The 17,464-nt window shown below is 34.9% G+C and overlaps 1 protein-coding gene across 1 annotated transcript; it reads right to left on the bottom strand.

Annotated features, from left to right (window-relative positions):
* Positions 1 to 440: 440 nt before the first annotated feature.
* LOC149014638 (uncharacterized) lies at positions 441 to 2,064 on the bottom strand. Its single transcript, XM_089156069.1, has 2 exons — positions 1,881 to 2,064; positions 441 to 1,759 (listed from the first exon to the last, which is right to left on the bottom strand). The coding sequence occupies exon 2, from the start codon at positions 1,753 to 1,755 to the stop codon at positions 649 to 651; it is 1,107 nt and encodes a 368-aa protein (XP_089012195.1). The 5' UTR covers positions 1,756 to 1,759; positions 1,881 to 2,064; the 3' UTR covers positions 441 to 648.
* Positions 2,065 to 17,464: the final 15,400 nt, after the last annotated feature.

Genomic DNA, 17,464 nt, shown 5'->3' with positions numbered 1-17,464 from the left:
TGCTGTCAACGGTCGAGATTGAAATATTGACTAAGATTTTGATATCGACCGTTTAACTTGCAAATGGTTAAAAGTGAGACAGACGGTTGAGATTTTGATAATTGCGTAGCACTGAAGTTCAACCCATGGGGAACTTTACTACAGTCTTGCACATTTAATGCCCAAAACTGTCATGCAAAACAATTTGAGCCACCTGATTGAAATCTCAACCAAAATTTAGAATGAGACGGTCCAAAATTTCACATGACGGCAAGATTGAAGCAATTTCGATCTCCAACAGTTAATGCAGGGTTAGTAAAGTGATAAGATCTGTACTTCTTAGTGGAGAGGTAATGGATTTGACTCTTGCGAACAACAAAAACTCTCACGGCATCGAAAAATAAAAAAAACGATCTCCAACAAGAAAATGCAAATCGAACGGTTTAAAAAAAAATCCCACGTCAGATTTCTATTTGTTTAAGAGAGAATAAGGAAGGTTCTTCAGGAAACAACCAATGACTAGATTACAAATCAGAAGCTAAAATCCTCAAATCAGTTAATATATATAACATCAAATCGTAATGACGAGAAGAGAGAAGAGAGAGAGAGAGAGAGAGAGACAGATAAGATAAAAAAGAAAGGCATGCGTGTCTCTAGGAAGTGAGGTAGTTACTGTCTATGGGATGCTGCAGGTCCCCTTGGAAGATCTGCCACTGCCAGAGAAAGCTGTTTCAACCACTCAAAGCTTCGACGGTGGCCCATGTCTTGCTTCCCCTGCTTCTCCTGCTTCTTCTCTACCTTATCCAGATTTTCCTCTCTTGCATTCCCTTTCGCCTTCTTCATGGTGGCAATCCTTGAAGCAATTGTTTCAACCATGCTCACTGAACACTTACACCCACTAAACCCTTCAAACACCTTCAACCTGTTCCTGCTTCTACCGTTCCTGCTACTGCTACTGCTACTTTCATAACTCTTGCTTTTATCCAAAAGCTTTCTCTTCAGATTTTCCAACTCCATCTCCGGCATCCGTACTAAACCCAATCGAAAAAACCCCCAAATCGTCGATCTCCGGCTTCGATTACCACCTTGTTCATGCCAAGCAGCAGTTTGCCAAATCTGCGGTTTTGGGCTAGGGTGAGCATGAAAACGATTCCATTCCAACTCTCTAATGGTGGTTAAGGAGCTACCACTCGATGAGGAGATTGAGCTATGGCTTTCGATTCTACCGCTCCTTCTATTTGCAGAACCAGAAGTATGGTCCATGGAGTCTGACCTGGAAACCCACCTGTTACCACTTGATGAGGAGATTAAGTTTGGGTTTTCGATACTCCTCTTCCTGCTAGTGGTAGAAGTAGAACCATAACGATGGTCCATGGATTCTGACCTGGAAACGCACCTTTTATCACTAGACGAGTCGATTGAGTAAGGGCTTTCGATACTGCTGTTCCTGCTATTTGCAGAACCATAACCATGGTCCATGGACTCTGATCTGGAAACGCATCTGCTACCCAATCTGATTCCGGCCATTCCGCTGCAGTTGGTGCTGACAGAGAGTCGTAGAGGGAGGATCTGACCTTGGAAGAAGACGTCTTCTGCAGCGCACATATTGGGTTCTCTTAGAACAGAGTCGGCTCTCCATGACCCAAATTCAAAATCTTTATTTTCTTCTTCTTGTACTTCCAAGACTTGAGTTTGATCCTCCACTTCATTCTTGTCCTCCAAGGACAATGCTTCTTCATCATCGTCTTTCTGTTTCTCTTCTCTTTTGGGCATCATTCCCCTCGAACACAAGCAAACAAAAGATGTTGATCAGGGTGAGAATTGAAGCTTGGGAAGAAGTGAAAACAGTAAAGCAGATACATATAAGAATCATTTTCTGTAAAGAAAGAACATGTCGTTACCTGGTTGGGTGTGTTTGAGTGAGAGTGAAGTTTCAATTCACGCTCTCAGTTTCTGAAGACTCTCCATTTGAATCAGAGTTCGCGTGTCCTCTTTCTGCATATTTTATTTTTCCAAGAACAGGGAAAGGCAGTTATGGGTTTGCGGGTCGCTCTCTCTTTAGGCAGAGACACTGAGACACTTCCGTTAAAGACAAAAAGGAGTTTTTTTTTTTTTTTTTGGTAATTAGACACTAAAATGTAAAACATATGCCATGGAACTCTTGGAAGTCATTGCACATTGCTTGTTTTACTTGCAAAGGGACTGTTGTTAACAGTTGATAAACTTTGTAATGGACATAAACACCTCTCCCCCTGTTTTAATTCTTCCACTAGAAGATATCAGATGTTTAGCAAGTAGTTTTTTAGATTTTAGTATCAAATGTGTATCTAGAGGATCCAATTTAGTTGTGGATTATCTAATTGGAGAGGTCATTTCGATTTGGGCACGAGACATTGGCTGTATTCTTCTACTTTGTTGCTTAAACCATCTAGATTTGAGTACGAGACATTGGCCATATTCCTCTACTCAGTTACTTGAACTTTGCTTAGTTCCTTGTCCTATCTGTGTTTAAATGAAATTGATGGTTACCAAAAACCAAAAAGAAAATGCTGCAAAACCATATCATATGCCTAGACCTAGACATATTTGGTTTTCTTTGAAATTCAAATATTCTGTCTCATCTCTTTTAGAACATTCTTAATGGGAAAACCGAAAAAGAACATCCATTGTGCGACCAATGTACATATATATACTAAATAGATGACTAAAAAAGCAAAGGAACTAAAAGATTATTGTAGGTTTTTTAAAATTTCAAACCGATGCTTTCTCTCTCTCTCTCTTTTTCCCGTCTCCCTTTTTGGCCTGCCTTTCCTCGCGGTTCCCCCCGGCCCGGGGCGGTGGGGCGGCGCGTTGCGGGGCGGGGGGCGGGGAAAATTTAGCAGTACCAAAGATCGAATCTTAGATAAGTGGATTTTATCTTAACAGTTAAATATAGTAAAAATGAAAATGACCTTTTCCTTAGTGAGATAATATAAGCAAATGCCTTAATCAAAATATATCATTGCAATGAGAGCTTGTACTATTGTGGAAAGATGCTATTACCAATTTTTATAGTACTGTTGGGGGAATTGATAAGCTAATCCTTGTAAATGTCTATTACTTTCGGCGAAAATGAAAATAAAATTAATCCGGCATGAGATACGTGAGCCCGAGTAATTTACTGTTCATAGCAAAGCAACAAATATGCACAGCAAAAAGAAGTTTTTCCTTTTTTAAGTGTTAAAATCCAACCAATGAAGTTGAGAAGAAACCACGGCTTTTTTCCTTTTTCTGATAGAAAAAGATGGAAGAAACCATGGCTTTTCTTTTTTCTGGTAGAGAAAGAGCGCCCAAACTTCAATGCTTAGCATGTGCTGTCCATAGCAGAAACAAAATTTTGATCTCGGCTGTTCATTTCGAACATGTTGTAAGTCGAAATAGATGATTGAAATTTAATCTCGACTTTTGATATTGATCTCGACTGTCGAGAGCACAGTGCTCCGTGAAACTCAACTAGAAAACGAAACCATGGCTAGATAGCTTACCCAAAACCCAATACAATATTTTTTTTGAAAGCTGAGGTTCATTCGGGCCAGTTTGCGCGCACCTTGATTACATCCTCAGGGGGAGACGCTGTCTCCAAGGATCAAACCCAAAATCTCTCCATTGAGAAGTATGGATCTCTACCACGCTACAATATAATGTCTTCCTCTTCTCAGCTAGTCAAAATATTTTTTCTCTCATTAAATTTCTTCAAATTAAATCTAATAATCACTTTAATTGATACGTCCATTAGACTTTGTTCAACAAAAATTAATGGGGGAAAAATAATAATAATAAAAAAGCTAGAAAACTTTGTTGAAATCATACCATCTCAAACAAAGCTTCACCGGAATTGCTAAAACTTTAAAAATTAATTATACTACTAATCATTCTATTATTGCTTACCTTTCTTGAATTCAGAATGCAATTCTCTAGATAATTCCAAATAGATATTTATTTAAGATAAAGAACAAGTAATGTCACAGATCTCTCTCCCCCTTATCTCTGCATGAAATGATGAGGAAGACAGAAAGAACATCAATTTAAACACAAGCAGAGAGTGGCTAGCGAGGCTGCTCCGGTGGCTTCTGGGCAACTGCAGCGCCAGATGGGGTGGGGGCATCGGTGGCGCCGGCGCTTCGCCCTTGCACAGGTTCCAGATGGCCTTCAGCGCCGTAACCTTTCCGCTTGTAATCCTCCAAATCTGAATACTTCACGTAAGGGCTGCTATCCACAGGCAACCCTTCCTCCACCTTTTCCTTCCTTTCCTCTGCTACTGAATCCTTTTTCCGATCTCTCTGCTCTGCCATTTCTCTTTCTTTTTTGTTTTCTCTGCGTTTTTCTTCTCCTCTGGTTAATTAATACACAGGCGGTGATCTCTGAGCTAAGCTAAGCTGCTCACTGCCAACACGTGTTACCATCCGTGTTAGACATGCTTCTTGACACGTAACCGAAGGTGATGTCGAAACTGAAGAATGAATAGAAAAATTAAAAAAAGTTTCTTAAAAAACAACAATAGACAAAACATGATTTTTTAGTACAAAATATCTTTTAACGCTAAAAAAAAATTACAGAAAGTACCATTGAAAACAGTAAAATACTCAAAATGCCTTCACAGAGCGAAAAAATGATATTCATCACTACAACATAGTGTATTCTTTTCACGAGCTCGTTTTGTATCAACGTGACAAATTTCAACACATTTCGAGTTCAGGATCTTAACATACTCTATATACCACCCCATATGCGAAGGTCAATCATCATTATGATCTAAATACGTCGAATCATTAAACCCAGATCATTCTCCATTCTCAATCCTCAATTCTAGCAAAAACATCTTTCTTTAATCATGGGGAATCAGGCATACATCTTCATTGCTTTTTCCATAAAAAGCTCGGATGATTGTATGATTGTAAGATACATAGCCATCGATAACCTTCTATCCATGTTTTGGCATGCCAAGCAAGTGATCAATTGACAAAGCATTATCAAAGCTCTTCATTATGAGTTCAAAATCAAATGATGCTCAATGAGTAGGCTTGCAAGAAGTTGGCCATTATGGCTTAGATCTAGTGTGGCAAGCACAACAAAAGTAGCAATTTAACCCATTTTTTTATTTATTTTCTAGTATGTTTTGATTGCCTCAACAAATATATACACATTCAATCTTGGGCTCAGAGAAAACCTTATTCACTGCTTGGGTGGAGAAATTGCTTTCCCGTCTCATTATGCACTACTCCATGCAAGAAGCACTGCAGAGATGCAATCATAAGGAATATGTTATTTCTCTTTTAAGAGGCAAACACCATCAACATTCTCATTATTTTGGCTCCTTGAATGAATGATTCATAAAAATTGACTAGTCAATCCACTCATACCAATTGCTATTTGACCAACATCATGAAATTACCTTCATAAAAAGGCAAATCAACACAAAATAAAATGCTAAGCAACAATAGGTCTTGAAAAGAATTGGCCTAGCACTTCTATTCCTATCAAATGCTACTCACCTTCCTCTGGCGGGTATTGAGAGATCCTCTTGAAGCACTGATCTACGAAAAGTTGAAACTGGTGGCACATTTTTTCAAGGATGTAGCAACTTAAGAGATGTTGACAATGAATAATACGGTTCAACTTTAGTGTTGCGCATTTAATGTGCAGCATTCAAGTCTCGCCTTGAATAGTAGGCTTCAGACTCATTATTGCACTTCAAAAACCTATGACCAATTTTATAGCAAATACAATGATTCGTAACAAAGCAAAAACTACCAAAGATTTTTGGAGGGACAATGAATGAAGCCTTAGAGCACATCAAGAGGAAATAACAAATTCTAAAACCCAGGAAGGCATCATAAATTTTTTTTATGATGTAAGCAGCAGTAAGGATTGCCAGGCTCCATGCCAAATAGGAAAATTCATCTTAAATATCAGCACACGAGCTACTTTGAACAGATGACAATTACTCTGTTCTGCTTCTGCTTCTGCCGCATAATTCTGAGGGATTAACATACTTTGTTTGGTGTAGGATGGTATGATTGATTGGAAGGGAAGAAGTAGACTTGTAAATGACTTGGATTTGGCTCGGATACATCAGTATTCATATCTCAATCCGAATCAGGAGAAAATTTAGACAAGGCATCTAAATTCGGATCCGAAACTTTACCAGCCGATAATAATATAATTCGATAAACTATCCGATCATTAATTGGTGATTGTCTTTTTTTTCTTCCAATTTCTAATTTTTGATTACCGGTTTGAGAATCCGATTATCAACATTTTTTAAGATAAAAGAATATCTAATACTTTACAGTAACACGATAATTTCTAATTTCTGATTATCAGATTATCTATTGCCAAATTCCAAATTCGATTATCATCCATTTTTTGAGGAAAAATGTTGATGACTTTACTACATGTGGATAATTTTATATCTAAATATCATCCATTTTTGGGTAAGAAAAATTCCAGATACAACACCCTTAAGGCTGCGTTTGTTTGCTGGAATAAAGGTGGGGTGGGAAAATTCTTGAAAATAGTGTATATTTTTTACTTTCCTTTAAATCCCAAAATGGTAGATTGTTTGGTTGCTTAGGGTGGGAAAGTGGGAGCTTGTCGATATGCATATCAGCCCAACTTTCCCACCCCATGCAATTTTAAAACCCCAACATATTTGGTGGGACTTTGTGGGAAAATTAGGAAAAGTAAAAAGTGGGACCCACTCTATCAGGGGCGGACCTATGAAGGGGCCGGAGGGGGCCATGGCCCCCCCGGATTTTTTAAAATTTTATCCATATTCCCCTAATTCTTTTAATTTTTTTCCGTTTTTCTCTTCCCCACATTTGAAATGTCACTATTTGGCCCCCCCCCCAATATTGTGAACAATTTTAAAAAGTAAAATGATGGGTATAAATGTTATTCCTAATAAAAAACTAATTTATCAATTCCTATTTAAAGGAAATTTTTGAAAAAAAAAATCTTATTAGGTATTTAAAAATCAAAATGTTATTTCTAATTAAAAACTAACTCTTCAATCCCTATTTATTCTCTTATCTCCTCTCCTCTATCCTCTTTTTTTCCTATTTATTTTCTTCCCCTTTTATAAGCGTGGCTTAAGAAAATTTGAAAAAAAATCTACTCCACAATTAAGTTTCTTTCTCTTTCTCAATTTATTCATTGTTTCTTTTTTTTTTCTCTTTTCTTTTGTTATTCTTTTTAATTTGATTTTATATTCTATGTTTATTTATTTCTTCTGCAATTTTTGTTATTTGATTTTGTATCGTGAATAAAATGTCTATAATTAGTAGGTAATTAACTACCATTGATTTGCATCTCTTACTTAAAAAAATTTTTGGTTTGCATTTAACTTTTTAGGGTTGAAGTCATGTGTATATTTTTTTTTTATATTGTTGCTTTAATTTTATCTATATTTTGTCCAAAAAAAATATCATTATTAATAACTTATCATTTTTTTTCAAATATGTGTGGGCCCCACAAAATATATGTGGGTCTATTCTTTAATTTAATAAAATAATTTAGCGGTGGGACCCCAAATAGGAAGGTTACTGGCTTTCATTCTTCGGCCCCCCCCCACTATTGCATCCTGGGTCCGCCACTGCACTTTATCACTTTTCTACAAAACTCTTTCTTTTCTTTTCCTTCTCCCTCACCCCACTACACATGGGACCACATGTTTATTTTTTCCACCCCTTTTTTCGGACCCCACATTTGCAAACAAACGTAGCCTAAATGAATATGAATGTGAATTGGGACTTGGGAGGCAACATTTCAGCTATCCATTGAACGGTGTTCAGCCAAGGGTTGTATGGAGGTCCCTGCGCAGCTCATCGACCATCGAAATTTGAAGCCATCCAAGATTCCAGTTTTCTCCCGCCGCCGTAATAAATATGTTTGCTTCGCCGTCGAGAAACGCCACTCGTAAATTGAGGCTTTCGTTCTGATAATAAATTAGCTAGGTTACCGGATCAGCTAAAATCATATCTGAAAATGTGAATATATAGCTTCGATAGAGATGGAGATCACATCACGGTGAGTTCCTTTCGGCAATTGTAATCAGGAAACAGGGGAGAAATGTAAAAGGTGATAGATAGAACACAAGCGAGGCCCAGAAATGTAAAAGGTGATAGATATTACAAGAGTAAAGATTCTTACGATAAGCTTCACTATGTACATGAAGAGAGATAACAGGATCACCTGGTACGTTGAACAACTTTAACAATAATCTAAGAGCTGCTCTCGCCTCTCTGCATCCAACTTCACTCCTATCATAACCGTCAACCCAGCAGACTACGACTGACTTCTTCACCATCATTGTCTATGGCTTAGCATTTTCATTTTTTAAATATTGTCGATCACTTTAACCTCGAATCACCTCATTTATTTTTCATTTTTGGTATTAAATCCACAAAATAAAGAAAAATGACTAAAAAAAATATATTTGTATTTGAGATAATTTGTTTAAAACATATTTATTTTGTTCTCAAATATCCACACTCCCTGATGCATCTCCTCTAACAATAGCATTGATGATATCTTGCCGGAGACAGAGTAAATGAATGAGAAACTCATATAAGAAGATTATATGTATTTTTTACAATATGTTGTATAAGGAAGAGTTCTACTTAAATTTTAATACGACTCTCCCCCTCTGCTATACTTGGTAATGAAACAAGAACAAGTTCACTATAATCTAGCTCCCTTTGAGTTTGCATGAAGAAGAATGGACACACAAACATTGAAGGACATATCGATGCAGATTGGACTGGCAATCCTATTGATTGAAGATCAACTACTGGTTTTTGTGTATTCGTAGGAGAAAGTTTAGTCTCTTGGAAAAGTAAAAAACAAAATGTTGTCGCTCGTTCTAGTGCAGAAGTAGAGTACAAAACAATGGTGTTTGTCACTAGTGAATTAGTCTGGATTGATGCCCTACTTCAAGAATTGGGGGTGAGAAGTTTTAAAGAACCCATGAAGTTGTTTTGTGACAATCAAGCAGTTACATACATTGTCTTTAATCTGGTGTTTCATGAAAGAACTAAACACATTGAAGTTGATTGTCATTTTGTTTGTGAGAAGGTTCATGATGGAACTATAGAAACCCCATATGTAAGAAGTAAAAATTAGCTTGCAGATGTCTTCACCAACGCTTTGTCAAAGAGATTGTTTCAAATTCCATTGAACAAGTTGACCTTAAATAATGTTTTCGATCCAATTTAAAAAGGAGTGTTATGAATGTAACTTGTTAGTCTTTCAACTTTAAAAGAAGACTAGCAGAGAAGGGGAGTCATATTAGAATTTAACTTCTTATAGAACTCTTATTATTATTATTATTATTTTTTCTATTTAAAGATAATGAAACCTCACCTAGAAATAAGTTGATTGAGTTCTTTTGCTGTGGATGTAGACTTTACAATGAATGCCGAACCACGTTAATTATTGGATTATTGTGTATGGATGTTTATAGAAAATTTAACAAACAATAACAATCCAAACCAAAACCAGTGGAAAGATTAGAAAAACTAATATCACGATGGGATGGAGATTCTAATATACACAACAATAACAATCGAAACAAAAACCAGCAGAAAGATTAGGAAAACTAATCTCTGGGATGATGGGATGAATCTCAACAAGAATGGTTGCAACCTAGCGACCCATCCACATCACTCTGCTAATTCCTCATTTCCTGTGTCTCTCTTCGATATTAACCATAGCCAATCAGTAGTCCTTCTTTTGCTTTGATTTGCTTTTCCCACCCACCCATCAAAATGTCACTTAAAGGGTTATCTGATAAAAGTAGATAATGTCTTTTCACCACATTATACATAAGGATATAATCATCTTAACAATTATTTCACTAAATATTCTAACGCAATTGAGGCCGTACGTGCTTTTTAAAGATTAAATGGAATATTAGTGTCTAAGCACCTCTTATGAGGTATTGGTGTTTTCACTACTTAATTAACGACTCCATGCATGGGTTTTGATTCAGGCCGTACGTGCTTTTTTCAAAGATTAAATGGAATATTAGTGTCTAAAAACCTCTTACGGGGTATTGGTCTTTTGATTCAGCACTTTCAATTCAGCTAATGAAACCCTAAAAAACTCATCTAATGAAACCCTAGAAAACGCAACTAACAAAAGAATCTATACTTTAATACAGTAAGTTGAAAATTCTCTTTGACCATTCTTAAAGTCGAGTGAGCAATGAACCATGCTTTTTATTGATGATAATATAGATCAACATAAGAAAGATATCGCCATGAAGTCACTGCTTCAAATTTAGATATTCCAACGCTAAGTAACGTTTGGAAAATATGATAACAAACTTTATTCTTAAATCTCCAGAAATATAGAAAGTAGCTTAGAGAATCATCTAGTGATGGTTTAGTTAATCAACTCCATCGATGCTCCTAAACCAGTGAGTCTGAGTGAAAGAAGCAGCTTTAGCAGAAACATCGTCCATCACCCATTCATGTCCTTCAGGGTAGTATATACCATTATGTGGATGAGGATACCAGTAAGGTTGAGTTTGATTTCCTCCTTTCTTAGCCTTAACTTTCGAGTCTCTGCTCTTTTCAGTTTCTTTTGCCTGAACCAAGTTGTGGATGTGACGCTGTGGTCCTTCCCTAGCAAACCTGCTTAGATTTAAACAAACCCAGGCCAATTCAAGGAATGCAAATGACCCAACTGAAAAAAAGTTAACAAAATCTAAATAAAAGCATAGATTACCAGAGTGATATTAAAGTTTTTGTTTTGGGGAGCACTGATTTGACCATCTGCCGGCAGAACTGGTTTAGAACAGCAAAAATATTTTCCCAAGAGAGTAGTTAAGCAAGAAGCTCTGCTGCTATGTGATTCTCAGCTTGTTCTGCTTGTTCTTACTCGAAGCTACAATCCCTTTTATAGTTGATGATCATCATTAATTTTCTCCATTTAGTGATTTGAGTGGAAGAAGAATCTATTCACTTGTCAGTTGTCATCCTTTCTGGGGTTAGAATTTAGAACCCACGTTATAAAATTAAACTTAAAATCAGAATCTCTAATTTTGTTTTGTTGTAAGGTGAGTTTTGCCTGATCTGTTAAAACGAACAAGGTTGTTTGTGGTGCTTAACTTCCCAGTTCAACTTCAGGAACCCACCAAAAAAGAGGATAAATTATAAAAGAGTATCCATTATTAGATGCTTTGGGAGGATTACCGGCTTAGATTACACACTTGAGAATATGTGATTAATTAAGAATATATATATCTATATTTTTTGGGGACAAATATAAAGATTGTTTTTTAGATTTGTTTCTTTAGAAGAAGAGAAGAAGCTATATTTTTATCTGCAAAAGCCACAAGTATTGACATGCTCTCATGTTCTTTCTTGCAGATTGGCAAGTGTATTTTCTCAAATCCGACTAGTAAAATTTAACACCCTTTTCTCAATTCTTGACTTCTTCCTCCATCATTATCCTGTTGGAAGTGTATTAAAAAAATTCTATCATGAATTTCCTCTTTGAGGGGTATCACCTAAATTTGAAAATTTTCTGTGTTTTTGAATTTGAAATTCAAAATGTTTTCCATTTGTAATGGAAGATGTGTGGCCAAGCTTATTAGGAAAGATATCATTGGTTTTTATCTCATCAACCTTATATGCAAAATTACTTCTCAATCTACCTTTAATTATCTTTGCATTTCTTGACTAACATAATCTCACCAACTCTATTACTCCTTTTATTAATGTGAATTTTTGCAACTAAGGTATGTTATCGTTATGTTTATTACCATAAAAAATTACTCCATAGCTATTTCAATGAAAATTGGTTTCCATTAGAGATCATTATCATTTTATCAAAGATTACACTTTGAGTTATTACCATTAAAGATGATTGCAATTAAAAGTTTATTGCCATCAAAGATTCTTGCCTATTGTGATCATTCAATCATAGATTCTTGTCGTTAAAGATCATTTAATCTTTGTTGCTATGTTAATATTATGATCCTTGTGGGCACTACCTTATAAATAGAGGGATTGGTTGCTTAGGAAAATAAATGAATGCTCTCCCCTCTTATTGATTTCAAAATGCTTTTATCTTTTCCATTTCTTTCCTCCTATATGATCAAGAGAGTGTTCTGCTGGTTCTACAGTTCCTTTGATCTTGAGCTTGGATCTGAGGGTCTATTGCTGTTGATTCCTAGAGGTTACTCGGTTAAGATCAGGTTGCACCGATTCAAGGATTTAGCGGCCAAATATTCCCTAAGGACAGTGACTTTCATGCCTCAACAAATAAGATAAATTGTTAAAAAAAAAAAAAAAAAAAGCACCACCAGTGTGTGTTCACCTTGACCATTATTACTTTGTGACAAAATTCAAATCACATTGCAACCTATCTCTCCCTTTTAGGCACTTTCAAAAATATAGATTCAAACGGTCGTCCTTATTCCTTCATATTAGAGAATCCAAATATCTCTATTGTAGATAGTGAAATCCAAACAAAGAGTAAAAGATAAATCACAAGAAAAAGTCTCAAGTTGTGGTGTAAAACAATAACTACCTCTAGTTTTTTTTTATTTCTTTCTTAATCCCACAAATTACAAATATGAAAACTTTTTCTTTAATTATCTATTTTACAAGTGCAATAAAATTGTGGAACACTAATCAATCAATAAAATAAGATGTCCAAAATTATTTGAAAGCAACTTGCATCATTAAATATCATTAAATTTCATCTCTTGCGAAAAGGAAAAGTGTGCTAAACTAGAGGACAGTAAAATGAGGTCACAGATAATTTAAACCGGACAAACCAATGGTCATTTAAAATAATGCAAGAGTAAATCAACAAAACAAAGGAAATGATTTGAAATAATTGAAGGCATTTTATTTGGGTCATAGCCCTTATGTCCATAAATATCATATTTTGAAAAGAATCATAAATTCACAGAAAGAATATCATTCACTTGGTTCTTATAGGTTGTCCTCGAAGAGTGTAGATTAGAGGGATAAAGTAAACTAAAGTAAATCCAGAGCTTTTGAGACTGTAATTGATCTCTTATTTTCCCTCAAGTACATCGCTCTCCTCTTTGTGGTAGTGGAAGAGTAAATCAAAAAAATTTAGACCCAACAAAAGAATGATTCTTCTCCAGGAAAACCAAAAAGATAGGAAATTATTCGAAATAGTACAAGGCATTTTATATAGGTCAAAGCCTTTATGTTCGTAGATATCGTACTTTGAAAAGAATCATCAATTTTATCTTTTTTTTGGTAGAAAAAGAATCCTAAGTTCACATAAAGAATATCTTTCACTTGGTTCTTATACGTTGTCCTTGAAGGGTACGCACTACAGGGAAAAAGTAAAATAAATCTAGTTCATTTGAGACTTTAGTTTGATCTCGTATTTTCTTTTTCTCTGAGGTACATCAGTTTCCTCTTTGTGGATACAAGATTCCACCATCTAAGGCCCACAAAGAGAGGAATAAAAACTGAAATTCCTTTTTCTATTTAGTATTATTGTTATTGTTCCTTTTAGAACTGAGGGTTTGCCCGAGCCAACTTAAGCGCACCTTGATTACATCCTTATGGGCAACTTTGACATACTACTATATAAAAGTATAAACTCAAGTTTTGATATATTCTTTCACTAGCCAATGTATTCCTACTTCTACTCCACAATTACATTCTTCTAAGAGGAGTCGCCGTTCCCAAAATTAACCATTCAAATACCCTCATTAATCATTTACTCCCACCAGACACATGACTGAGGATTTAATTTGGATCTCAATGATTCAAAGAATGAATGATCGTTTATGAGAAAAGGAACCTACTATTAATGTTTTCTAAGATGATTAGTGTGCATGCATTTATCTTCTAAAGCAACAGTTAGTAGTAGGATCCTTGATGTTTGTTTAATCTGGTTAGATCAATCTACTCGATAATCAAGTTGTCATTGTTGGTTTTGAAATTGTAACAATCAATCGAATAATTTGTCCTCATGATAGGTATATAATGTGAAGTTTATTTTCAACTTGGGAGTTTTTCTAATCCATATGGTGAGAAGAGATTCAGTGAAACTAAAGTAAAATCCACCAACTCTTTAAATGTCCTTAATTACTCTAAAATTTGAATAGATATTTTGGAACAAAATCTTATATCTAACTCAAATTTTGAATGCTGATGTGAGTTGTCCAAATTAAACGTTGAAGTGTATACTTTGCTATGTTGTCACCGAATCTAGATTTACTTTGTCAGGACCATTTGTTGGGCAATTGTTTTCACTATTTTGCCTTAATGTTCTGTTTTATTCAGTCTTTCCACTGTAGGGCTACAGGGATTTTTCTCATCGACCTTAACATGACAGATCCATGACTACTTCCAAGTGAGTTCCATTGCACTTAAGATTTATTTACCATCTTTCATGAAAAGAATGGTTTGTCTTAATTCTTGTACGTCGCTTTTTGCAAACAAAGGTACCTACAGTGAGAAAGAATGGTATTTCTACGTACAGTTTCACAGACCAGAAATTCCCAATAGTTATCGGTTAAATAGAATAAGGCATCTGGAAGTAATATAGTCATCACAAAGAATGGTCAGAAGTTATGAAGAAAGCTCTGGGTTTTGATATTGGAGAAGCTCCAAAATTAAGGAACCAAAACCAAGAATCATGCATGAGTATTGGCTCTCAAACCCAACAAGGAAGAATGATAGAACCCGAGTAAGTAGGTTTTTCCCTCCTGTAGATTCGGTTCTTCATAATTTCAGTTTATGGGTTTTGGGTTTTAACAATTCGCTTTTCCTCCCTTTCTAATTCATTGTTGGATGATTGGGTTCTTTGCTATATATATGAAGAACTCAAGTATCCAGCCGTGAGTCTCAATTCAATGACGTTCTTCAACCTCCTCCTGAAATGTATGCCAATTGTTCGATCTTCCGAGGATCAGTTCTAAAATCTTCAAATACAAAAGGGTAAATATCACTTACCTCCCCTTTTAGCTGGACAAATAGCACTTACACCCCCTCTTAGTTGGATAATATCACTTACCTCCCCTCCAACCTAACAAATATATCAAACACCTCCCCTCTGTTAACTTTCTCGGTTAAATTTAACTATTACCGTTAAATATTTTTCTAAAACTCCAAACTATCCTTGGCTAAAAATATTTTTTATTTTAAACCCTAAATTGCCTGAATCACCCTAGCGGTTAAACTACTAAATTATCATCAATTAAAATAATTATTAAAAACCAAAACACCATAGTTAAAACCCAAAATTACTGTAAACTACTAAAAAACCATAGCTAAAAATATTTTTAATTTTAAACCTTAAATTGCTGTAATCACCCTAGCAGTTAAATTACTAAATTATCATCAATTAAAATAATTATTAAAAACCAAAACACCATAGTTAAAACCCAAATTATCTATAAATATTAAAAGCCCAACATACTCTTTTTTTTTCTAAAAAACAATTTAATCAAACAATTAAAAAAACACCTACTACTATCAAGTAAAATAAAAAATGCGATTAAAAAAAAAGTTATGTTGATAAAATTAAACACGTACTTTAAAAAAAAATATACTACTATCAAGTAAAATTAAAAAATGCAATTAAGAAAAAGTGTATGTTGATAAAATTAAACACATACTACTATTTGGGTTTTTTTAATTGTTTGATAATTTTAAAAAAAAAAGGGTATGTTGGGCTTTTAATAATTAAAGATAATTTAGGTTTTAACTATGGTGTTTTAACTTTTAATAATTATTTTAATTGAGGGTAATTAGTAGTTTAATTTCTAGGGTGATTACAGTAATTTAAAGTTTAAAATAAAAAATATTTTAACCAAGAGTAGTTTGGGGTTTTAGAAAAATATTTAACGTTAAAAGTTAAATTTAACCGAGAAAATTAATAGAGGGGAGGTGTTTGATATATTTGCTAGGTAAGAGGGGAGGTAAGTGATATTATCCAACTAAGAGGGGGTGTAAGTGCTAATTGTCCAGCTAAGAGGGGAGGTAAGTGATATTTACCCATATAATTTTGTAATTTAGCTATATTGCAAGGTGGCAATAATAATTATCCGAATAATGAAAATATAAAAAAAATATAAAAAAAGAAAGTAAGAAGAAGAAGAAGAGAAGAGATCACCATAATCGAACACACTACAATGAAAGGAAGCCTATCTTGCAGGTTATGAGTTCAACCATGTATCTTAGCTTCGATCACTATGCATTATATCTAAACAACGCATGAAACCACGCTCTTCAAAAGAACTAGACACCTCTCACCCATCTCTCTTATAAGGTCTCTTCTCCCAAAATAACCATGCTTATCAAACTTTCTCTCATTTAGTAAATACAAAGGTAAGAATATTGCTAAGCTACTAAGATGATTGTATATGTCCATTTTGGGTACAGTCGTTGGAGTGGAAAAAAATTGTATTCACCGATAATTCAACCTCTCTCTCTCTCTATGCTAAAAAAAGAGAAGAGTATGTTGAGCACCTCTCTTCTTCATTGTCTTCATTGTCCAGCTAAGATCTTTCAAATAGTTTTGAAAACTTTTATAGTATTTCTTTTAAAAAGAGATTTAGAATATAGAAAGTACTTGACAAGATGCTAAATTACCAAAAGAATTTTTCATGGCATATTTTCCTGTCGAATCATAACAATGATAAAATCCACTTGCATTTGCCCACGAGAGTGTGCTAGTATATTCTAAATACAAAAGAAGATGTCGCCTTGATCCTAAAAGATTTTGAACTCTTGACCTCATATCATGAGGCATTGGTCTTATGTCAATTGAACAATGCCCTAAGATTCTGAAATCCCCCTTTGTTATTCTAGTTAGTTCACCCTAAACTCCTAAAGCAAGTCATTCATTAATTTGCATTACCAGAGCAAGAAAGACCTCTACCAAAGAATATGTGGTAACATTTTAAAGAAACTAGTCTAGTTTTATGATCCCCAAAACTCGTCTACATTTACAATGTTCCAGATTCTAGCTTATAAGAAGAGTTACCTGATCTAAAACTTGATGCTGTATAGTATCAGCACCCTTAAATCCTGTAATTTGGATCTGCCAGGAGTCATGGAAACGATCTGGCATTATTGGACAAAAGGAATCACAGGTGAAGCAGCTTTTTGGAGCCCTTAAAAGTTAAAACCATGACTTTCAATCAATTATGGAAAACCACATCATACAGCCTAAAGCCTCTCTCCAAAACATTTCACCATAATTTCTAGCAACGACACAACAATTTTTAGAAAGTTTCTCCGTGTAATACTTAACAATAACAATAGAAACTAGAGACCCAAACATGCACTCTTCGTTCCATCACAAGAGGTTTATGTAATTTCCCATGTCGATCGATCAACGACAGTATATCTCCATATAGGAAAAAAAGCAGAACCCATGTATTATTATCAACAACAGAACACAACCAAGGCCCAGAAATGCAAAAGGAGATACT

This window comes from Hakea prostrata, chromosome 5, assembly GCF_041222555.1.
Source record: "Hakea prostrata isolate BN-2017 chromosome 5, UWA_Hpros_2, whole genome shotgun sequence".
Classification (NCBI taxonomy): domain Eukaryota; kingdom Viridiplantae; phylum Streptophyta; class Magnoliopsida; order Proteales; family Proteaceae; genus Hakea; species Hakea prostrata.
This window is presented reverse-complemented; position numbering and strand designations above follow the sequence as displayed.